The 26,094-nt window shown below is 42.0% G+C and overlaps 1 protein-coding gene across 1 annotated transcript in view; it reads left to right on the top strand.

Annotated features, from left to right (window-relative positions):
• LOC126204098 (sodium-coupled monocarboxylate transporter 1-like) overlaps positions 1–26,094 on the top strand; it is a 125,283-nt gene that overhangs the window by 91,397 nt on the left and 7,792 nt on the right. The window contains 1 exon segment of the mRNA XM_049938515.1: positions 7,210–7,444. Within this exon segment, the coding sequence (XP_049794472.1) occupies positions 7,210–7,444 (235 nt within the window).

The raw sequence follows: 26,094 nt of genomic DNA, 5'->3' as shown, positions 1-26,094 counted from the left end.
TCGTAAGGTTAGTATTGCCTCACGTGTTCCAACATTTCTACGGAATCCAAACTGATCTTCCCCGAGGTCCGCTTCTACCAGTTTTTCCATTCGTCTGTAAAGAATTCGCGTTAGTATTTTGCAGCTGTGACTTATTAAACTGATAGTTCGGTAATTTTCACATCTGTCAACACCTGCTTTCTTTGGTATTGGAATTATTATATTATTCTTGAAGTCTGTGGGTATTTCGCCTGTCTCATACATCTTGCTCACCAGATGGTAGAGTTTTGTCATGACTGGCTCTCCCAAGGCCATCAGTAGTTCTAATGGAATGTTGTCTACTCCCGGGGCCTTGTTTCGACTCAGGTCTTTCAGTGCTCTGTCAAACTCTTCACGCAGTATCTTATCTCCCATTTCATCTTCATCTACATCCTCTTCCATTTCCATAATATTGTCCTCAAGTACATCGCCCTTGTATAAACCCTCTATATACTTCTTCCACCTTTCTGCTTTCCCTTCTTTGCTTAGAACTGGGATGCCATCTGAGCTCTTGATATTCATACAAGTGGTTTTCTTCTCTCCAAAGGTCTCTTTAATTTTCCTGTAGGCAGTATCTATCTTACCCCTAGTGAGACAAGCCTCTACATCCTTACATTTGTCCTCTAGCCATCCCTGCTTAGCCATTTTGCACTTTCTGTCGATCTCATTTTTGAGACGTTTGTATTCGCTTTTGCCTGCTTCATTTACTGCATTTTTATATTTTCTCCTTTCATCAATTAAATTCAATATTTCTTCTGTTACCCAAGGATTTCTATTAGCCCTCGTCTTCTTACCTACTTGATCCTCTGCTGCCTTCACTACTTCATCTCTCAGAGCTACCCATTCTTCTTCTACTGTATTTCTTTCCCCCATTCCTGTCAATTGTTCCCTTATGCTCTCCCTGAAACTCTCTACAACCTCTGGGTGTTTCAGTTTATCCAGGTCCCATCTCCTTAAATTCCCACCTTTTTGCAGTTTCTTCAGTTTCAATCTGCAGTTCATAACCAATAGATTGTGGTCAGAATCCACATCTGCCCCTGGAAATGTCTTACAATTTAAAACCTGGTTCCTAAATCTCTGTCTTACCATTATATAATCTATCTGATACCTATTAGTATCTCCAGGATTCTTCCAGGTATACAACCTTCTTTTATGATTCTTGAACCAAGTGTTAGCTATGATTAAGTTATGCTCTGTGCAAAATTCTACAAGACGGCTTCCTCTTTCATTTCTTCCCCCCAATCCATATTCACCTACTATGTTTCCTTCTCTCCCTTTTCCTACTGACGAATTCCAGTCACCCATGACTATTAAATTTTCGTCTCCCTTCACTACCTGAATAATTTCTTTTATCTCGTCATACATTTCATCAATTTCTTCATCATCTGCGGAGTTAGTTGGCATATAAACTTGTACTACTGTAGTAGGCATGGGCTTTGTGTCTATCTTGGCCACAATAATGCGTTCACTATGCTGTTTGTAGTAGCTAACCCGCACTCCTATTTTTTTATTCATTATTAAACCTACTCCTGCATTACCCCTATTTGATTTTGTATTTATAACCCTGTAATCACCGGACCATAAGTCTTGTTCCTCCTGCCACCGAACTTCACTAATTCCCACTATATCTAACTTTAACCTATCCATTTCCCTTTTTAAATTTTCTAACCTACCTGCCCGATTAAGGGATCTGACATTCCACGCTCCGATCCGTAGAATGCCAGTTTTCGTTCTCCTGATAACGACGTCCTCTTGAGTAGTCCCCGCCCGGAGATCCGAATGGGGGACTATTTTACCTCCGGAATATTTTACCCAAGAGGACGCCATCATCATTTAATCATACAGTAAAGCTGCATGTCATACAGTAAAGCTGCATGTCCTCGGGAAAAATTACGGCTGTAGTTTCCCCTTGCTTTCAGCCGTTCGCAGTACCAGCACAGCAAGGCCGTTTTGGTTAATGTTACAAGGCCAGATCAGTAACTATCTTACCCCTAGTGAGACAAGCCTCTACATCCTTACATTTGTCCTCTAGCCATCCCTGCTTAGCCATTTTGCACTTTCTGTCGATCTCATTTTTGAGACGTTTGTATTCGCTTTTGCCTGCTTCATTTACTGCATTTTTATATTTTCTCCTTTCATCAATTAAATTCAATATTTCTTCTGTTACCCAAGGATTTCTATTAGCCCTCGTCTTCATACTGCGCATAATAAAAGCTCATGGCCAGAGGTGTAATGTGGCAAAGCACCAAGATGCACTTCTCAGCCGTTGTCGAGAAAATCTACAGTTCAAAGAAACCGTTGCGTTGAAATACTCTCTACGATAAATAATCTTCTACAGCGTCGTGGCGCAGCGGTAAGCGCTCGGGTTCGTAATCCGAAAGTCGCCGGATCGAATCTCGCGCCGTGCAATTTTTTTTATTATTAGTTTTTTGTGATTCATATATATATATATATATATATATATATATATATATATATATATATATATATATATATATATACTATTAATGAATTGCTTATGCGTGTTGGTGAAGGCGGATCGCTCTCCAATTGTACCGCCTCCATTTTTCCGTTTTTTTAACAGGGTGTACCAAAGCTCTCCCGTCCGCACTGATTTTCGACGATGTTATAAGTTGCGCTAGGGACCGCATCTACCGTCTTTCGGAGTTAACAGGCAACTACGCTGTTATGCGGCGGCTCGTTTCGGCCCATTCAACATCTGTCCTTCAAGTGTAACGAGCGAGTAACGGAGTTTATATTTCATACCTGCCGCAGCAAATTTGTGTTCGTGGGGTCTCTATTCTAATTGGAACGTTTGACTTACGCTATACGTATTAGTTTCGGAATACCGTTTCTGCGTCTTCCGTTAACTATACGTAGTTAACATTATGAAGACAATTAATAATATTTGTGAAATAGAACTTTGTTTGCGGAAAACATAATGATGTTCGAGGTCGCCAGTTTTTCCACGACAAACGACTTTCAACAACTAATTATATGCATAATTGTTGCAACTGATTGCCGGGAATTATATATATATATATATATATATATATATATATATATATATTTGAATTACAAAAACAAATACTAAAAAAAAGGTTGCATGGCGCGAGATTCGATCCGGCGACCTTCGGACTACGAACCCGAGCGCTTACCGCTGCGCCACAACGCTGAAGTAAATTATAAATCGTAGAGAGTATTTCACCGCAAAGGTTTCTTTTAACTGTCGATTTTCTCGACAACGGCTGAGAAGTGCATCTTGGTGCTTTGCCACATTACACCTCTGGTCATGAGCTTTTATTATGCGCAGTATGAATCGAATCTGAATTTCACAATTGGCGGCCTCCCCTTGTCAGTGATAAGTTATTTTTTTATTCTCACTCTTTCCGAACACGAGAATATGAGTATCGTAGTATTCTTTTCTGTCACTGTTAATGAGTAACTGATATGGCAGTGTGTCACCCGAGCTGATGCATATCTGAATCGTTTGCTTTCGAAAATTTCCTTCTTACTGACTCTGAATGTAGTAGCAATGAGCTACTCACGCTTGTCGTTCATGTAATACATCCATTTTAGGTTGTGATGAGAGCCAGTGCAGGCCGATCTGCGTTTTGAAGCGTTTTGTGACTTTGTCAATTGCAAATAAAGTTTTTACGATTTAGCCAATCACATTCTCCGACGTCAAAAGTCACCCATTCTTCTACGAGTCCGCATCTCGTGGTCTTGTGGCTAGCGTTGGTGGCTCTGGATCACGGGGTACCGGGTTCGATTCCCGACCGGGTTGGGGATTTTCTCCGCACGCGGGCTGGGTGTTTGTGTTGTCCTTATCATTTCTTCATAATCATTATTCGTGACAGTGGCTAGATTTGACTGTGTAAGAAATTGCACTGTGTACGGGCGCTGATGACCGCGCCTCATAAAGCGAACATCATCATCGTCATTTTTCTAAGTGCCATTCTAGTTGTTGCGAAAGGTCGTAGCCAAATGCCCCTCCTATATGTGTTACTGCGTGTCATTCCACTTGTCCGTGAGACCATGTGAGCGTGATGCTTGTGAACTGACACAAAACGCACGACTAGCTCAGGCTGACAAGCTAAATCAAATGGCAGTAGTAGAGAATTTGAAATTTTGGTACTGTTTTGTTTAGAAACAGTCTGTCCCATTTTATGTTACAACAAATAAGCGGCCGATACAAATATTATAGCGATAATCTGCCTTGTTATACGTAACTCATAAAAAATACAGCAAAGAAGATTGCATTGATGGGTTCACGGTAACAGAGAGCTAGTCAGAAAAGAAAGAAAAACATTTTACAATCTGTATAATCTCTCTCAAACTATCAGAAAGCAACTCTAAGTTCAAATGAAGTGATATCAACACGTGGAACTAAAAGGCTTACGAACGGATAGTGAAAACACCCCTATGGACAATAAGAGACAAAACATGGAGCACAGGTGGTCTCGCGCAAATGCCTGTTTCAAATCCGCAATATTTCTAAAAGAGTTTGGATGAAATTACAGATGAAATCAATGTAAAATCAGTTTCATTTTATTCCACGTGCTTTTCCACCAATGTAAAAGCTGTTTAATTTCATCCCACGTATTTTGCCACGTCGAAGACCCTTGTCGTGTAAACCACGTAGACGTTTCACCTTTTTTGTCGTAAGTTTAACGGGTATAATCCTCTATGTTAACCTTTTCATATGTAGTAGCACACCGAATGCTGTGCATTATTTATTGCAGTTATGTCTGTCTTCCATAATTTCCACCCTCTGTGACGGCATCCTGTACCACAGAGCGCCTCTGTAGCTAGTTACATGGTTACATGTTCACAGATCATTTGAACAAGTCTTTTATCCAAATGATGTGGAGCGAGTGAGTTTATAGGATGTGTATATATGATTAACATTCATGAACACATTATCATTTTATTCGTGCTCATGCAACTACACTTATAAACTTGTATTTCCTTGATGTCTACCAATTTTTAAGTAGAAATTAGTTAACGGTATAGACGAGTTCTCCAGGGGAAATGACTTTAAGTGAGACTGAAAACTTATTCGCTACCTGTCAGACATTTTACCTTACTTGGAAAATAATCAAAACTTTTATTGCTCCATATTGAACTCTGAGCCACTGAGAGCTTTCATAATGGTTAACAAACGTCCTTTCTCCGTCTTTTGCTGTAGGTGTCTACAACTCTGTTCTTCTCAGATTGTAATTGATTATTTATGTCGAATTTCACGAGCGGAAGTATGTATTGTGAAGATGCAGTTAAAATGCCTATCTGTTTGAAGACACGACGTCCGTGAGTGAATACCACATATTATTCTTATTGCTCGCTTTTATGCATTCAACACTTTCTTTCTAATTAATGAATTAACCCAGACGATTATTCAGTATGACATGATTGAGTATGAATATGCAAAATATGTCAGGAGTTTGATCTGTTTGTTTCCTAGATTACCAATATTTTACGAAGAGCAAATGTAACTGAACAGAATTGTTTGAGAAGCTCAGTAATATGGTTCTTCTAGTTCAGGTTTTCATCAACATGCACTCCAAAAATTTGGAGCCTTCTACCCTCTTTACTTTGCAGAAGGATCCTGGTTTGATTCTCGGTACCTCCTTGGATTTTCGCGAGGTAGGGAGGTTTGGGACGGCGTGCAATCAGCTTTGTGCCGCCATAAGAGGAGCTGCTTGAACGAAGAAACAGCGGCACGAGCAGGGTTCATCTACTGGCAAAAATGCTGGAGGGATTCATTACATGCTTATCACATAATTGACGATCATTCATCGTCCCTGTGATGTTCTTTCGGCAGCAATCGGCCATTTGTGCCAGAAAAAAATGGTTCAAATGGCTCTGAGCACTATGGGACTCAACTGCTGAGGTCATTAGTCCCCTAGAACTTAGAACTAGTTAAACCTAACTAACCTAAGGACATCACAAACATCCATGCCCGAGGCAGGATTCGAACCTGCGACCGTAGCGGTCTTGCGGCTCCAGACTGCAGCGCCTTTAACCGCACGGCCACTTCGGCCGGCATTTGTGCCAGACCCGAGGCCTAATACACACGTGGTGGCGGTGCTATTTGACAATGTTATACCATCACGTCCTGGTTCTGGCTAGTGTTTTCCTGATACTTTTCTCCTCGCCGGTCCTGCGTTCTGCAGATGACCTTATCTTATTTATCAGTTCACTTGGTAGTTAGCCATGTTCATCCACACTGTATGCCAAATGATTAGATTCTCTTTTTTTGCATGTTTCCGCAAAATGATTCATTTCCATACAGTGCTGTTCCAGACAGTCGTTCTCAGAAATTTCTAAAACGGAGGCCTGTGGTGATTTTTTTCTGCAGGAAATCTTCTCGACTGGATTAGTCTGCTTCTTATGTCTTCCTTGCTTCGCCCGTCACGACTTTGTTTCCGTGGTGGCAGACTTCCTTCTCTTCGTGTGTACTTATTCCTCGACATTGATGTTAAGTGTATAGCTAATTTCATTTTCGCTGTTTATCAATAGCTTCATCTGTGTTTTGTTTATTCTCAATACGTGATATGTGCTCAGAAACCTTGCATCCATTCAGCATGTCAGTTCACGCTTTTTCACATTCACAGGTGATAACAACCTCCTCAGTGATATCATTTCCCCCGAAATTTTAATCCCACTTCCGACATTTTATTTTATATGTTTATTTCTTTTCTATTTAGGCAACGTGGTGGATACTAGAGTAGAAAAGCTGCAACACTGGCTAAAGACCTTTTTCATCTGAGCGTTTTGTACGTTAACGGCCTTTCCATGGAGCTTAACTTTTCTACGTATTTGTAAAAACTGCACACAACATTCTCATCGAACGTCTTGTGTTGATCAAATATTCTTTCATAGTGACTTGTAACTACATTCGTCCAGCTGCTACGATGATGATGATATCTGGTTTGTGCGGGGCTCAACTGCGGGGTTATCATCGCCCGTACAAATTCCGAATGTTTTCACTGTCCCGTCTCGCCGCTTTCCCGAATGATGATGAAATGATGAGGACAGCTCAAACCTCCACGCCGGGAATCGAACCCGAGACCCCGTGAGCCAGAGCCAGCGACGCTAGTCACCAGACGACGAGCTGCGGACACCAGCTGTTGCGAAACCTGCCGGAAAGAATAACAGTGAGGTCTCACTAAAATATTTTTGTTCCAGCTCTGTTCTGCCCATCTACCGAGTGTCGTACCTGTGGTACACAATGATGGGCCTCGTGGTGACGCTGGTGACTGCACTGGCCATCAGCCTGGTCACAGGGAAAAGGGACCTCGCCTCCGTGGACAGGAGTCTGGTGACGCCTCTGATGCGGTGGGTGCTGCCCAAGGGCCGGAGGGCGACCGCCACCAGGGTGGACCGCGTCCGTAGCAGCATCTCCACGTACGAAGGCTACAAGGTGAGCCAAAACCAGTGGTCGGCCAGCAGGTGCGTCTCGGTAACTCCAAAAGGATTAAGATACAGGAGATGGACAAAAATATGAAAACACCAAAAACGCAACACCACGCCTAATATGGTGCAGGATATCCTTTGGTATTGAAAACAGTTGCCTGCCGTCTCGGGATGGATAAATACAGTTCGTCTATAGTTTTGTGTGTGTTAAATGACGAAGGACCAGAGAGGTAGTTCTTAGCTTTCAAAAACTCATTTACGATAGAGGACTGCAGCACCATTCCCCCTTACAATTATCTAACAAACGAAAGGATGGCTGACATAGTGTTTAGTGTATCCTGAAATGTAACACAGTTAAGATCCTGAGACGCCAGAAAGGCTTCTGGCCCAGACGGTATCCCCGTAAGATTTTATGTTGACTATGTTACAAATATAGCACCATTCTTATCCGTCATCTATCAGAGATAATTGGAACGTCGGAAAAATCTACGGGACTGGAAGAAGACCCAGGCCAAAGCAATCTATAAAAAGGGTAGAAAATCGGATGGACATTATTACCGGCCAATTTCACTGACGTCGATTTGTTGTAGAATCATGGAACATATTTTGTGTTCAGACCATTCTAGACTCTGAAAAGCTCATCTGCAGAAACCAGCACGGTTTTAGGAAACAGCGATCCTGCGAGACACAGCTGGTCCTCTTTGTGCATGATATACAACAGGCCCTAGATACCAGCTCCCAGGTTGATGCCATATTTCTCGACTTCCGAAAGGCGTTCGACTTAGTTCCGCACTGTCACTTGCTACAAAAAGTGCGCGCTTACGGTCTATCCAATGACATATGCGGTTGGATAGAACGTTTTCTAACAGACAGGGAGCAGTATCTCTTCCTGAACGGGGTAACTTCTACAGAAACAAGAGTAACTTCAGGTGTGCCCCAGGGCAGCGTAATAGATCCTCTACTTTTTAAGATTTACATAAACGATCTGGTTGATAGTATTTACAGTGGCCTTAGACTGTTTGCCGATGATGCTGTAGTCTACAGGAAAGTAGTATCACCCAAAAGTTGTGAACAAATCAATGAGGATTTGCAGAAAATAAATGCGTGGTATGTTGACTGGCAGTTATCTCGCAATATTAGTAAGTGTAACCTACTGCGTATTTTTTTTTTGGTCATCAGTCTACTGACTGGTTTGATGCGGCCCGCCACAAATTCCTTTCCTGTGCTAACCTCTTCATCTCAGAGTAGCACTTGCAACCTACGTCCTCAATTATATGCTTGACGTATTCCAATCTCTGTCTTCCTCTACAGTTTTTGCCCTCTACAGCTCCCTCTAATACCATGGAAGTCATTCCCTCATGTCTTAGCAGATGTCCTATCATCCTGTCCCTTCTCCTTATCAGTGTTTTCCACATATTCCTTTCCTCTCCGATTCTACGTAGAACCTCCTCATTCCTTACCTTATCAGTCCACCTAATTTTCAACATTCGTCTATAGCACCACATCTCAAATGCTTGATTCTCTTCTGTTCCGGTTTTCCCACAGTCCATGTTTCACTACCATACAATGCTGTACTCCAAACGTACATCCTCAGAAATTTCTTCCTCAAATTAAGGCCGGTATTTGATAATAGTAGACTTCTCTTGGCCAGAAATGCCTTTTCTGCCATAGCGAGTCTGCTTTTGATGTCCTCCTTGCTCCGTCCGTCATTGGTTATTTTACTGCCTAGGTAGTAGAATTCCTTAACTTCACTGACTTCGTGACCATCAATCCTGATGTTAAGTTTCTCGCTGTTCTCATTTCTACTACTTCTCATTACCTTCATCTTTCTCCGATTTACTCTCAAACCATACTGTGTACTCATTAGACTGTTCATTCCGTTCATCAGAACATTTAATTCTTCTTCACTTTCACTCAGGATAGCAATGTCATCAGCGAATCGTATCATTGATATCCTTTCACTTTGTATTTTAATTCCACTCCTGAACCTTTCTTTTATTTCCATCATTGCTTCCTCGACGTACAGATTGTGGAGTAGAGGCGAAAGGCTACAGCCTTGTCTTACACCCTTCTTAATACGAGCACTTCGTTCTTGATCGTCCACTCTTATTATTCCCTCTTGGTTGTTGTACATATAGTATATGACCCGTCTCTCCCTATAGCTTACCCCTACTTTATTCAGAATCTCGAACAGCTTGCACCATTTTATATTGTCGAACGCTTTTTCCAGGTCGACAAATACTATGAAAGTATCTTGATTTTTCTTTAGCCTTGCTTCCATTATTAGCCGTAACGTCAGAATTGCCTCTCTCGTCCCTTTACTTTTCCTAAAGCCAAACTGATCGTCACCTAGCGCATTCTCAATTTTCTTTTCCATTCTTCCGTATATTATTCTTGTAAGCAGCTTCGATGCATGAGCTGTTAAGCTGATTGTGCGATAATTCTCGCACTTGTCAGCTCTTGCCGTCTTCGGAATTGTGTGGATGATGCTTTTCCGAAAGTCGGATGGTATATTGCCAGACTCATATATTCTACACACCAACGTGAACAGTCGTTTTGTTGCCACTTCCCCCAATGATTTTAGAAATTCTGATGGAATGATATCTATCCCTTCTGCCTTATTTGACCGTAAGTCCTCCAAAGCTCTTTTAAATTCCGATTCTAATACTGGTTCCCCTATCTTTTCTAAATCGACTCCTGTCTCTTCTTCTATCACATCAGAAAAATCTTCACCCTCATAGAGGCTTTCAATGTATTCATTCCACCTATCTGCTCTCTCCTCTGCATTTAACAGTGGAATTCCCGTTGCACTCTTAATGTTACCACCGTTGCTTTTAATGTCACCAAAGGTTGTTTTGACGTTCCTGTATGCTGAGTCTGTCCTTCCGACAATCATATCTTTTTCGATGTCTTCACATGTTTCCTGCAGCCATTTCGTCTTAGCTTCCCTGCACTTTCTATTTATTTCATTCCTCAGCGACTTGTATTTCTGTATTCCTGATTTTCCCGGAACATGTTTGTACTTCCTCCTTTCATCAATCAACTGAAGTATTTCTTCTGTTACCTATGGTTTCTTCGCAGCTACCTTCTTTGTACCTATGTTTTCCTTCCCAACTTCTGTGATGGTCCCTTTTAGAGATGTTCATTCCTCTTCAACAGTACTGCCTACTGCGTATTCCTTATTGCTGTATCTATAGCTTTAGAGAACTTCAAACGTATCACGTCATTCCTTACTACTTCCGTATCCCACTTCTTTGCGGATTGATTCTTCCTGACTAATGTCTTGAGCCTACTCTTCATCACTACTATATTGTGATCTGAGCCTGTATCTGCTCCTGGGTACGCCTTACAATCCAGTATCTGATTTCGGAATCTCTGTCTGACCATGATGTAATCTAATTGAAATCTTCCCGTATCTCCCGGCCTTTTCCAAGTATACCTCCTCCTGTTGTGATTCTTGAACAGGGTATTCGCTATTACTAGCTGAAACTTGTTACAGAACTCAATTAGTCTTTCTCCTCTTTCATTCCTTGTCCCAAGCCCATATTCTCTGGCTCTGAGCACTATGGGACTCAACTGCTGTGGTCATAAGTCCCCTAGAACTTAGAACTACTTAAACCTAACTAACCTAAGGACAGCACACAACACCCAGCCATCACGAGGCAGAGAAAATCCCTGATCCCGCCGGGAATCGAACCCGGGATCCCGGGCGTGGGAAGCGAGAACGCTACCGCACGACCACGAGATGCGGGCGCCCATATTCTCCTGTAACCTTTTCTTCTACTCCTTCCCCGAAAACTGCATTCCAGTCGCCCATGACTATTAGATTTGCGTCCCCCTTTACATACTGCATTACACTTTCTCTATCTGTTCGTCTTCAGCTTGCGACGTCGGCATGTATACCTGAACTATCGTTGTCGGTGTTGGTCTGCTGTCGATTCTGATTAGAACAACCCGGTCACTGAACTGTTCACAGTAACAGACCCTCTGCCCTACCTTCCTATTCATAACGAATCCTACACCTGTTATACCATTTTCTGCTGCTGTTGATATTTCCCGATACTCATCTGACCAGAAATCCTTGTCTTCCTTCCACTTCACTTCACTGACCCCTACTATATCTAGATTGAGCCTTTGCATTTCCATTTTCAGATTTTCTAGTTTCCCTACCACGTTCAAGGTTCTGACATTCCGCGCCCCGAGTCGTAGAATGTTATCCTTTCGTTGATTGTTCAATCTTTTTCTCATGGTAACCTCCCCCTTGGCAGTCCCCTCCCGGAGATCCGAATGGGGGACTATTCCGGAATCTTTTGCCAATGGAGAGATCATCATGACACTTCTTCAATTACAGGCCACATGTCCTGTGGATACACGTTACGTGTCTTTAATGCAGTGGCTTCCATTGCCTTCTGCATCCTCATGTCGTTGATCATTGCTGATTCTTCCGCCTTTAGGGGCAATTTCCCACCCCTAGGACAAGAGAGTGCCCTGAACCTCTATCCGCTCCTCCGCCCTCTTTGACAAGGCCGTTGGCAGAATGAGGCTGACTTCTTATGCCGGAAGTTTCGGCCGCCAATGCAGATTATTTATCAAAATTTAGGCAGTGGCGGGGATCGAACCCGGGACCGAAGACGTTTTGATTATGAATCAAAGACGCTACCCCTAGACCACGGGTATAACAAGGCGAAAATACCCATTAATGTATGAGTACAAAATAAATGATCAGTCTTTGGAAGCGGTAACATCAGTCAAGTATCTGGGTGTGACTGTTCGAAATGATCTCAAATGTAATGATCAGATTACACAAGTAGCGGGTAAGGCGAACTCTAGATTGCGGTTTATTGGTAGAATCCTGAAGCGATGCAGTCCTTCAACAAAGGAAATAGATTACAATACGTTAGTTCGTCCAGTCTTGGAGTGTTCTTTGTCTGTATGGGACCCTTACCAGTTGGGTCTGATTCAAGAGATTGAGAAGGATCAAAGAACGGAAATATTCGTGACTGCTACATTTAGTCATCGCGAGAGCGTTACAACTCCCATAGAAAGTTTGAAGTGGGACACACTTGCAGATAGACGACGCGCTAAACAGAAGGGGCTGCTCACTAAATTCCGAAATCCAATTTCCACCTAGGATGTAGAGCATATATTATTACCACCAACTTTCAAATCGCGTAATGATCATCATTCAAAGATAAGGGAAATAAGACAACATACTGAGGCGTTCAGACAGTCGTTTTTCCCTCGCGCGATCCGCGAGTCGAACAGGGGGGGGGGGGGATATGACTTTAGCGCGAATTGTGTCCTCCGCCACACACCGCTTGGTTGCTAGCGGAGTATATATGTAGATGTAGATGTGGTTGATAATGGAAGCAAGACTAAAGAGAACTCGAAATACTTTCATAGGATTTGTCGAACTGGAAAAAGCGTTTGACAGTGTCAAATGATGTAGGAAATTCTGAGTAAAACAAGAGCAAGTTATAGGTAGAGGTGGGTAATATACAACATGTACAAAAACCGAGAAGGAATAATAATAGGGGGTGCAAAACAGGGATGTAGTCTTTCTCCCCTACTGTTCAATCTATACATCGAAGAAGCAAAGATAAAAATAAAGAAAGTTCCAGTAGTGGACTTAAAATTCAAGGTAAAAGGCATCAATGATAAGATTTGCTGGTGACGTTGCTATCCTCAGTGAGAGTGAGGGAGAACTGAGCTGCTGATTGGCATAATAAGTACAGAATATGTTGTTGTTGTTGTTGTGGTCCTCAGTCCTGAGACTGGTTTGATGCAGCTCTCCATGCTACTCAATCCTGTGCAAGCTTCTTCATCTCCCAGTACCTACTGCAACCTACATCCTTCTGAATCTGCTTAGTGTATTCATCTCTTGGTCTCCCTCTACGATTTTTACCCTCAACGCTGCCCTCCAATGCTAAATTTGTGATCCCTTGATGCCTCAAAACATGTCCTACCAACCGATCCCTTCTTCTAGTCAAGTTGTGCCACAGACTTCTCCCCAATCCTATTCAATACCTCCTCATTAGTTACGTGATCTACCCACCTTATCTTCAGCATTCTTCTGTAGCACCACATTTCGAAAGCTTCTATTCTCTTCTTGTCCAAACTGGTTATCGTCCATGTTTCACTTCCATACATGGCTACACTCTATACAAATACTTTCATAAACGACTTCCGGACACTTAAATCTATACTCGACGTTAACAAATTTCTCTTCTTCAGAAACGCTTTCCTTGCCATTGCCAGTCTACATTTTATACCCTCTATACTTCGACCATCATCAGTTATTTTGCTCCCCAAATAGCAAAACTCCTTTACTACTTTAAGTGTCTCATTTCCTAATCTAATTCCCTCAGCATCACCCGACTTAATTCGGCTACATCCCATTATCCTCGTTTTGCTTTTGTTGATGTTCATCTTATATACTCCTCACAAGACACTGTCCATTCCATTCAACTGCTCTTCCAAGTCCTTTGCTGTCTCTGACAGAATTACAATGTCATCGGCGAACCTCAAAGTTTTTATTTCTTCTCCATGGATTTTAATACCTACTCCGAACTTTTCTTTTGTTTCCTTTATTTCCTGGTCAATATACAGATTGAATAACATCGGGAAGAGGCTACAACCCTGTCTTACTCCCTTCCCAACCACTGCTTCCCTTTCATACCCCTCGACTCTTATAACTGTCATCTGGTTTCTGTACAAATTGTAAATAGCCTTTCGCTCCCTGTATTTTACCCCTGCCACCTTTAGAATTTGAAAGAGAGTATTCCAGTCACCTTTGTCAAAAGCTTTCTCTAAGTCTATAAATGCTATAAACGTAGGTTTGCCTTTCCTTAATCTTTCTTCTAGGATAAGTCGTACGGTCAGTATTGCCTCACGTGTTCCAGTATTTCTACGGAATCCAAACTGATCTTCCCCGAGGTCGGCTTCTACTAGTTTTTCCATTCGTCTATAAAGAATTCGTGTTAGTATTTTGCAACTGTGGCTTATTAAACTGATTGTTCGGTAATTTTCACATCTGTCAACACCTGCTTTCTTTGGGATTGGAATTATTGTATTCTTCTTGAAGTCTGAGGGTATTTCGCCTGTTTCATACATCTTACCCACCAGATGGTAGAGTTTTGTCAGGACTGGCTATCCCAAGGCCACCAGTAGTTCCAATGGAATGTTGTCTACTCCGGGGGCCTTGTTTCGATTCAGGTCTTTCAGTGCTCTGTCAAACTCTTCACGCAGTATCGTATCTCCCATTTCATCTTCATCTACATCCTCTTCCATTTCCATAATATTGTCCTCAAGTACATCGCCCTAGTATAGACCCTCTATATACTCCTTTCACCTTTCTGCTTTCCCTTCTTTGCTTAGAACTGGGTTTCCATCTGAGATCTTGATGTTCATACAAGTGGTTCTCCTATCTCCAAAGGTCTCTTTAATTTTCCTGTAGGCAGTATCTATCTTACCCCTAGTGAGATAAGCCTCTACATCCTTACATTTGTCCTCTAGCCATCCTTGCTTAGCCATTTTGCACTTCCTGTCGATCTCATTTTTGAGACAGTTGTATCCCATTTTGCCTGCTTCATTTACTGAATTTTTAAATTTTCTCCTTTCATCAATTAAATTCAATATTTCTTCTGTTACCCAAGGGTTTCTACTAGCCCTCGTCTTTTTACCTACTTGATCCTCTGCTGCCTTCACTACTTCATCCCTCAAAGTTACCCATTCTTCTTCTACTGTATTTATTTCCCCCATTCCTGTCAATTCTTCCCTTATGCTCTTCCTGAAACTCTGTACAACCTCTGGTTCTTTCAATTTATCCAGGTCTCATCTCCTTAAATTCCCACCTTTTTGCAGTTTCTTCAGTTTTAATCTGCAGGTCATAACCAATAGATTGTGGTCAGAGTCCACATCGGCCCCTGGAAATGTCTTACAATTTAAAACCTGGTTCCTAAATCTCTGTCTTACCATTATATAATCTATCTGATACCTTTTAGTATCTCCAGGGTTCTTCCATGTATACAACCTTCTTTCATGATTTTTAAACCAAGTGTTAGCTATGATTAAGTTGTGCTCTGTGCAAAATTCTACCAGGCGTTTTCCTCTTTCATTTCTTAGCCCCAATCCGTATCCACCTACTACGTTTCCTTCTCTCCCTTTTCCTACACTCGAATTCCAGTCACCCATGACTATTAAATTTTCCTCTCCCTTCACTATCTGAATAATTTCTTTTATTTCATCATACATTTCTTCAATTTCTTCGTCATCTGCAGAGCTAGTGGGCATATAAACTTGTACTACTGTAGTAGGTGTGGGCTTCGTATCTATCTTGGCCACAATAATGCGTTCACTATGCTGTTTGTAGTAGCTTACCCGCATTCCTATTTTCCTATTCATTATTAAACCTACTCCTGCATTACCCCTTTTTGATTTTGTGTAGTCACCTGAACAGAAGTCTTGTTCCTCCTGCCACCGAACTTCACTGATTCCCACTATATCTAACTTTTACCTATCCATTTCCCTTTTTAAATTTTCTAACCTACCTGCCCGATTAAGGGATTTGACATTCCACGCTCCGATCCGTAGAACGCCAGTTTTCTTTCTTCTGATAACTACATCCTCTTGAGTAGTCCCCGCCCGGAGATCCGAATGGGGGACTATTTTACCTCCGGAATATTTTACCCGAGAGGACGCCATCATCATTTAATCATACTGTAAAGCTGCATGCCCTCGGGAAAAATTACGGCCGTAGTTTCCCCTTGCTTGCAGCCGTTCGCAGTACCAGCACAGCAATGCCGTTTTGGTTATTGTTACAAGGCCAGATCAGTCAATCATCCAGACTGTTGCCCTTGCAACTACTGAAAAGGCTGCTACCCCTCTTCAGGAACCACACGTTTGTCTGGCCTCTCAACAGATACCCCTCCGTTGTGGTTGTACCTACGGTACGGCTATCTGTATCTCTGAGGCAAGCAAGCCTCCCCACCAACGGCAAGGTCCATGGTTCATGTGGGGGACAGAATATTTACTGTTAACAGAATATGTATTAACAGTAAATGGAAGAAAGGTGAAATTAATGAAAAGCATCAAAAACGAAAACAGACAGAAACTTAACATCAGGGCTAATAGTCACGAAGTAAATGAAGTTAAGAAATCCTGCGATCTAGGCAGCAAAGTTACACATGATGGAAGGAACAAGCTCATCAAAAGCGAGACTAACAGTGGCAAAAAGGGCTTTCTTGCCTAGAGAAGTCTACTGTTATCGAACATAGGCCTTAAACTGAGGAAGAAATTTCTAAGAATGTACCTTGGGAAGACGGTATTGTATGGTATCGAAAAATGGAATGTGAGAAATCCGGAACAGAAGAGAATCGAAGCACTTGAGATGCGGTGCTACAGGTGAACGTTGAAAATTAGATGGGCTGATATGATAAGGAATGAGGAGATTCTGCACAAAAACGGAGAGGAAAACACCACATGGAAAACGCTGACAACAAGAAGTGACAGGATGGTAGGACAGTTGTTAAGACATCGGGAAATAACTTCCATGGTATTAGAGGGGGCGTAGAGCGTAAAACTGTAGAGGAAGACAGACATACATCGAGCAAGTAATTGAGGACATAGGTTGCAAGTGGTACTATGAGATGAAAAGTTGGAACAGGAAAAGAATTTGTGGTTGGCCGCATCAAACCAGTGAAAAGAGATGATTTTTTTTAAAAAAGAAAATGTTTTCAAGGGGGTTTTACACTAATCTTCCATCAAAATACGAGGTGTGTTTTTTTAAATAAGTACCGTTTTGAAATTAAAGAGACATGCTAAGATATCTCAATAATTTTATTTTTACATGAAAGCCTGTACCTTAATCTACTTTTCTACATGATTTCCGTCAATACTGAGGCACTTGTCATAACGTTGTACCAGTTTCTGAATACCCTCCTCATAGAAGTCTGCCGCCTGACTTGTTAACCACTGCATCACCACTGTTTTGACTTCGTCATCGTCTTGAAGACGCTGACCGCCCAGGTGTTTCTTCATGTGCAGGAACAGATGGTGTTCACTGGGCGCAAGATCGGGGCTGTACAGAGGATGATCTAGAGTTTCCTATCTAAAAGATGTGATGCAATCTTTGGTCTGATTCGCCAGATGCGGACGGGCATTGTCTTACAGGAAAACGATGCCCTTGCTGAATTTCCATGGATTGTTGCTTTGATCCTGGTGTGACGTAGGCCACCCATGTTTCATCGCCCGTAACTATTTGGCTTAAGAAATCATCACCGTCGTTGTAGTACCGCTCAAGGAAAGTCAATGCACTGTCTAAACGTTTGGTTTTGTGCACATCCGTCAACATTTTCGATACCCAACGTGCGCACAATTTTCGGTAATTCAAGTGCTCGGTCACAATGCCATAGAAAGCACTACGGGAAACATTAAGGAAAGTCATCCCGCAAGGAGGAAATCGTAAAGCGTCTGTTTTCTCTCACCTTATTGTCCGCTTCCTGCACCAAACTTTCATTAACGACCGAAGGACGCCCACTCCGTTGTTCATCATGCACATTTGTGCTGCCATCTTTGAATGATCTCACCCACTTTCTTACCATTCAATCACTCGTAATGTTATCTGCATAAACTGAACAGATCTCACCATGAATATCGATCGCTTTTAGGCCTTTAGCACTAAGAAATCTTATAACAGCCCGTACTTGACAGTCGGCGGGACTCACGATTATCGGAGGCATCTTAAACACTCAGTACACAACGTAAACAAGGAAGAATCAGACTGTAATGGCGTCAGTGCAGAGATTAAGGTACAGGCTTTCATGTAAAAATAAAATTATTGAGATATCTTTGCACATCTTTTTTTTTAATTTCAAAGCGGTACTTACTTAAAAAACACGCCTCGTAGTTAACGCTCAGGTAAAATTGGTGGAAGTTGATAGCGATCAAGCACAATTCCCTCCAAAGCAGATCACAAGGCTCAATAAATGAGATCGGGAGACATTTTTGGCCAGGGCAGATGCGACAATTCATCCTCGCGCTCACATAGCCAACCTGGACGGTGCGACCAGTGTAAACAGGGTTACTTACGTCGTCGAACACAGCATCACAATTGGCAGACAAACAGTGCTGCATGGTATGGACCTGATCAACCAAAATGTTTACTTAATCCTTGGCAGAAACGTGACTTAGAGTTACCATACGACCCATGGAATACCACAATATGACTGCCAAATCAACACCGAATTCAGCTTGAAGTAGGAAACAATGTGCAACAAGACACATCTTTTGAAATCTTTCATCGCTACATAGTCCTGGTTTCGTGTCTTCCGCACCACTTTCTCCTGGTACGGACATTTGCATTGCTGATGGAAATCAATCTTCCTGAAATTCCTAACTTATGGAGATTGTTACGATGCTTACAGCGTTCGCGAGTACGACACTCAGTTGTCATCCTCTTATTTTTCGTCACAGTCCTCTATTAATGTCTGTCTGTCGCGATCACTCAACACACACTTTCGTCCGCTCCACGACTGTATGCGATATCTTCAATACATTGCGTCTTGATACACCCAACACTTCGACTACCTTTGTTACTGAAGCACCCACCAGACGAGCACCAACATTAGGCCCACATTCGAATTAACTCGTATCCGCACTCACAAGTACTCAGAACACTGTTCTGATCGTGACTGACACGTGAAATGTACTGAGGACACTGCACAGCTGCCGTTTGTGGTCACATACACTTGCGTAACCTGCAGCGCCCGCTAGCATCTGAATTTATGTTCAAGTATGCAATCGTTAGCCCGCCCGGCTAGCCACGCGGTCTAACGCGCTGCTTCCCGAGAGGAAGGCGTGCTGGTCCCCGGCACGAATCCGCCCGGTGGATTCGTGTCGAGGTTCGGTGTGCCGGCCAGCCTATGGATGGCTTTTAAGGCGGTTTTCCATCTACCTCCGCGAATGCAGGCTGGTTCCCCTTATTTCGCCTCAGTTGCACTGTGTCGGCGATTGCTGCGCAAACACCGTTTCCACGTACTCGTACACCATAGTTATTCTACCACACAAACATTTGGGGTTACACTCGTCTGCTATGAGACGGTCGCGGGGGGTCCACTTGGGGCCGAACCGCGCAATAACCTGGGGTTCAAAAAATGGTTCACATGGCTCTGAGCACTATGGGACGTAACTTCTGAGGTCATCAGTCCCCTAGAACTTAGAACTACTTACACCTAACTAACCTAAGGACGTCACACACATCCATGCCCAAGGCAGGATTCGAACCTGCGGCCGTAGCGGTCGCGCAGTTCCAGACTGCAGCGCCTAGAACCGCTCGGCCACTCCGGCCGGCATCTGGGGTTCTATTTGGGGCGGCAGTGGGGTGGGTGAACTGCTGTGGCCTGTTGCGGGGTTGTCAACCACTGAGGGCTACGGCGAGACGAAGCCACTCCGTCGTTTCTAGGTCTCCAGTTTAAAACATACATACCGGGTGATCAAAAAGTCAGTATAAATTTGAAAACTGAATGAATCACGGAATAATGTAGATAGAGAGGTACAAATTGACACATATGCTTGGAATGACGTGGGGTTTTATTAGAACGAAAAAAATACAAAAGTTCAAAAAATGCCCGACAGATGGTGCTTCATCTGATCAGAATAGCAATAATTAGCGTAACAAAGCAAGACAAAGCAAAGATGATGTTCTTTACAGGAAATGCTCAATATGTCCACCATCATTCCTCAACAATAGCTGTAGTCGAGGAATAATGTTGTGAACAGCACTGTAAAGCATGTCCGGAGTTATGGTGAGGCACTGGCGTCGGATGTTGCCTTTCAGCATCCCTAGAGATGTCGGTCGATCACGATACACTTGCGACTTCAGGTAACCCCAAAGCCAATAATCGCACGGACTGAGGTCTGTGGACCTGGGAGGCCAAGCATGACGAAAGTGGCGGCTGAGCGCACGATCATCACTAAACGACGCGCGCAAGAGATCTGTCGGACATTTTGTGAATTTTTTTTTTTTGGTTCTAATAAATCCCCATGTCATTCCAAGCATGTGTGTCAATTTTTAACTCTCTATCTACATTATTCTGTGGTTTATTAAGTTTTCAAATTTATACTGACTTTTTGATCATCTGGTACATTCACGCAATCGTTGCTGTCTTCCCATACTTTGTGTACCTTCAACTTGTTGATACAGATCATGTAAACGTAATTAAGGCTTGTCTTTATACCAATGTTAATTCAATGTTTGTAATTTTTATATTATTCATTGCTGCGAGGACCAATGTTTTCTGTGTATGTATGATAACTCATTACCTTAGTCCCAAGTTAAACGGTTCACCTCAACTAGTCATGACAGGGTTACACCGAGGGCATGGCGAGAGAGGCCCATTCCAAGGGTGGAGACACAGAGTGGGCGTAAAACCTGAATGGAAGGAAACAAAAGAATTTAAATGGTTAAAGAATAGTATTATTCTGAGATCGACTCTAAATCTTTTATTAATTGCCCGTTTCTACGGATCTATGGTCTCATCGTCAGATCTGAAATTTTAATAAGCAAATATTCCAAGTCAAGGTGGCTACTACATACTGAAACACAATATAAATTACTGAAGCGTTGGAACATATTAACACAAGTTCTTGATCCTTACAAACTTGCAAATCATATAGTGACATTGCGACGGTTTACAATATAAGGAAGCAAGGAACAACAGCATGTCAAACATAAAATGCCAGAAATAGAAAACGTACGTCATGTTGTTCTGAAGTCCTAGCTCATTCGTTCAATTAACACCAGAGTGACGACTGAGATAGTACGATATTTGTACAGATAAATCTGTATACAGTTATTTGCATTGCGGTACTCAATACTCGATATGTAGATTCACATATCTCTAAATACATATGCCAAGATACAAATCCATTCTACACTGAATTCTCCGTAAAATTACTCACAACCTGAACGAATACAAACGAACAAACATAAACACTGTTACTGTGCAGAGTGAGAAACACACAACTTCAGTTCAGTTACAAAAGTGAAGTGTAAATAATACAGCACAAGAAGTACTGCACAATGGCAAAAACTGTCTTTCGACGTCAACCGCTGCTCGAAAGGAGCAGAATATTTAAAGAAACATCGTAAGTAACTTGCGGACCAACTTTATAAACAAAACGCTGTTTGTAACCCAACACAACCAAAAATGTACAAACGTACGTATCCAAGTTACAGAAAAATCACGGAAGATGCTTTATAAATAAAACCGAAATGCGTCTGATGTAATTCTCTTTAAATAAATTTCAGTAAGCTCAGGACGGATCCCAATAGTGACAGATCCTTAAAATTACTTCTGACAAAACTGGATAACATTTCTTAAAATTACAAATCTACGATAAACTACATTTTGAAAATATACATTTTTAAAATGTAAATTTAACGTAAAAGTATAGTTCAGATTATGCATCTACAGCAACTGGCAGAATTAGATCACCACGTAAATTTACGATAGAAATGTAGTTCATATTATTTACCTGCACCCTTTAGAAATATCGACATAAATTCATCACTATAGTAACTGTACACAAAACAATATAAAACACAGTGTTTGGATCGGAGTGAAAACAAGATATTGTGAAGCTCATGGTACAAATTCGACATGGTGCCTTAAGAGAATCGTTCAACGTGACAGAAGTGCAAACCTTCTTGAAATTGCTGCAGATTTCAGTGCTGGGCCATCAACAAGTGTCAGCGTGCGTTCAACGAAACATATCATATCGATATGGGCTTCCGGAGCCAAAGGCCCACTCGTGTATCCTTGATAACTGCGCGACACAAAGCTTTATGCCTCGCCTGGGCCCGTCAAAACCGACATTGGACTATTGATAATGGAAATATGCCTGGTGGGACGATTCTCGTTTCAAATTATATCGAGCGGATGGATTTGTACAGGTATGGAGACATCATGCATACATCGACCCTGCATGTCAGCAGGGGATTGTTCAAGTTCGTGGAGGCTCTATAATTTTGTGGGGCATGTGCAGTTCCAGTGATATGGGGCCCCTGATACGTCCCTAATACGACTCTGACAGTTGATACTACGTAAGCATCCTGTCTGATCGCCTGTATCCATTCACGTCCATTGTGCATTCAGACGGACTTGGGCAATTACAGGAGGACAATGCGACAGCTCATACGTCCAGAATTACTACAGAGTGACTCCGGAAACATTCTTCCGAGTTCAAGCACTTCCGCTGGCTATCAAGCTCCCCAGAGGTGAACATTATTGAGCATATCTGGGATACCTTGAAACGTGCTTTTCAGAAGAGATCTCCACACCCTCGTACTCATACGTACTCCAGCCCTGCAGGATCCACGGTGTCAATTCCCCCCAGCACTACTTCAGACATTAGTCGAGTCCATGCCACGTCGTGTTGTAGCGCTTCTGCGTGCTTGCGAAGGCCCTACACGATATTAGGCAGGCGTACCAGTTTCTTTGGCTCTTCAGTGTATTAACTCTACGTTAATATAAGGCTTTGTATGTTTGACCATTATGTTTCCAACAATACACATCTTTCTGCACCTATAATTTTGTTGTCTAAGAATCTTAGTATGAATGTACTTTCTCACCATTACTGTAACGCACTGAGTTGTTTGGCAGAGGCAAACACTATGTCACCTTCATGTGGGCTCGTAGATCTGAGTTGTTTCTGCAACTCTTTGTATCCCGCTTTATAGCAGTCTACTCTCTCGCTATGCTGCACGTCTTCATTAGTGAGCATGTTTTCGGTTTCTTGTTATCTTATACGCTACATCTATACTTAGGACAACAAAGTGTTATAGTGCTTCCTTATGGTGGGATTTGGTGTTATGTACTGTCAGCTACCACTGTAGCCAGTTGCATTGCTAGACCAAAATTGACACATACCCCAGTCCACTTGTGGGAATTCGGTATGTCTTGATTACATCTTATGAGTGTGATTGGGACCCGCATAGTTTATCAGCATGTCAGCGTTGTCCTTACTTCTCCATACAGCTTAGGGGGAATGCTATGATGTTATTACTCGAGACGCGTTTTGGTGTTTATGGAGTTTGATGTTGACCTGACGTAGGTTATCAAAATCGTGAGTTTATGGGCTACCTCTGTGGGAAATATTCGGATCGAGACTCTTTACGTATTTGAACTGGCACTAACACTTTCTTTCATTGACTTGGGTTACTCCATTACTGGCCATGCTTTGCGTTGTATTGTTTACACCACGAGTGCTTTGTAATATGGTTCTAATGCCTAAATTCTTTTTCGCGCACAATAGGTTCCCCTTTGGCTCGCAAACACGTTATTCCCTTTGTGGGCTTCGCCCACTCACTTACCATTTTTCTTTTTCCATACACACGTTACCTATCGCAACACAACTTGCTATGTCTTATTATTTAGGTTTGTTCGTCATCTATAAATAGGTCGTTAGGGTATTTCTTTATAGTCCCAGGAAAATAGCATGACATTGTGGGCTGAGGACTCCCCTTCGTTAAGTAGGATTTGAATTCTTGTTGGTTTGTTTCACTGTGGTAGAGATGTAAGAGAAACCAAATCTTATATTTTTATTTCGATTTGCTGTATGACCTAATCCCACAAGATATTTGTGAATATCGTTAGCGTACTCTTTGTATGCTGTTTTTCTCATAGTATGTCGACTGCTGTTAGGTTTTGCGTCAAATTGTTTTTCTGATGCTGTGTCAACTAATTATATCACCAGTTGTGATAGTATCTAGGCCCTAAATATGCATACTATTGTACCTCATGGATTACTGTGTGATTTTACTTTAAAGGAAGTAGGTCCTCATATATACTAGTGGGTTCCTCATCTATAAGAAATTTATAGGATTTTATATGCAAAATAAGAGAAAGGCAAGCTTTGTTTCAACGGAGATCATGATTTATGTTGTCTTGTTCTCATCTTTTTAATGTTTTTGCATGTTCTCTTGTAAATCATTGCTGTTAAATTATTTTACGACTAACAAATATGTACACATGTTTTAGTGTATTGTGCTGAATGTACACACAGATGTGGTTTAACGCCGCTATTTTAATTTTTAAGCTTTAAGCGCTGTTATGATTACCCTTCACTTTCTGTAAGCTTACTTTGTACACCCTGATATACATTACATGTATACTCTTATTATGCAGGGGCCTGAAGATGGCATAATGAAATACTGACTATGGTAGCCTGCAAAATAAAATAAAATAACATATTAAGTTACATGGCTGTTGGTGAATGTCATTGATACTGACAATTACTGAACCAGTCGATGGCCTCTGTTCATGATGGATCAACAGAGATCGTGAGAATCTGGTTGTGGTCTCAACACACTGTGCCGGACATGACGTGTTGCTGGCGAGACGTCAAGCATGAGCGAAACCATTGCACTCCACTTGGCGACAGACTTAGGCTCCTAAGGTTGGCAAGTCAAATATCGGAGTCCATAGTGTCAAAGACTGTTAAAATCTAAGACGCACGTGATAGTTGCCTGTTGTGTGTCCATGGCAAGCTTCAAGTCATTTGTTACCTTTAATAAGGCACATTTTGTTCTGCGATGTTTACAGAAACGTGATTAGTATTCGTCCAGCAGGTTGTAGACAGCTAGTAGTTTGTTAGCTGCTCATGCTCTATATATTTTAAGGCCTTGGAGGGTGCCAAGAATGCAAATGGGGAGGGGGGTAGTAAGAGGGTGTTGTTTCAGCTTTATTTTTAGGTTGTGGCTTAACTAATCCCTATTTCCAAGCCTGAGGGAAAACACTTGTGATGAAGGAGTGGTTGAATATGTAGTCAGTAACAAGCTTCAACAATTGGACTATGATGCCGTTGCATCCAGTAGATGGTGATATGATACACATGATGGCTTTTTATTTTTAGGTATTGAAAGTAAGGTACTGTAGAGAAAATGTTTCGTGGCTGCAATCTGTTAACCCTTTGAAATAATCAATGAGTTTGGTTTGTGGTTCAGTTGGGGTTGTAGGTAATGTCAAGTAGTCTCGCCGGAGGTTCGAGTCCTCCCTCGGGCATGGGTGTGTGTGTTCTCAGCCTAAATTAGTTTAAGTAGTGTGCAAATCTAGGGACCAATGACCTCAGCAGTTTGGTCCCTCAGGAATTCAAATGCATTGGGACATTAATGTGAAGTACCGGTTCAGTACTTCAGCTGCGACAGTGGATCAAGTTTCCTTCTTACTTTCCCGGTCTTTAGGTGAGCATATTTGTTGTACAATCGTGTGATTTTGTTAGTAAACCAATGAAGTTTTTCGTTTACGGCTGAGAAAAGACGTCCATTGAACTAATTCTTGCGCCTCAGTTGGAAGTTCATATAAATTAATGCGTTTGAATTCTCGGTACGTAATCAGTTGCGATTTATTTCTAGGACATTATAGCAAGTATGTCATGAAAATTATTTCATGGACGGACATGCCAGATGCAGGTATCTGAGAGTTACGAATTACTCTGTTTCGGGATTTCGTTGCAAATATATCTATGAGTGTGTGACTATTGTTCGATGATGGGTAGGGGCAAGCTGAAGTAGCGAAACGCTTGAAGAAGAAGCTACAGCTACAATGTCCGCCGTCATAAAGTCACAGTGAAGACAGTTAGTATCAGACATCCCCCAGG

The sequence above is a fragment of the Schistocerca nitens genome, chromosome 9 (genome assembly GCF_023898315.1).
Source record: "Schistocerca nitens isolate TAMUIC-IGC-003100 chromosome 9, iqSchNite1.1, whole genome shotgun sequence".
NCBI classification, from domain to species: Eukaryota; Metazoa; Arthropoda; class Insecta; order Orthoptera; family Acrididae; genus Schistocerca; species Schistocerca nitens.
Note: the sequence above shows the minus strand (reverse complement) of the source record. Positions and strands in the feature narration are given on the sequence as shown.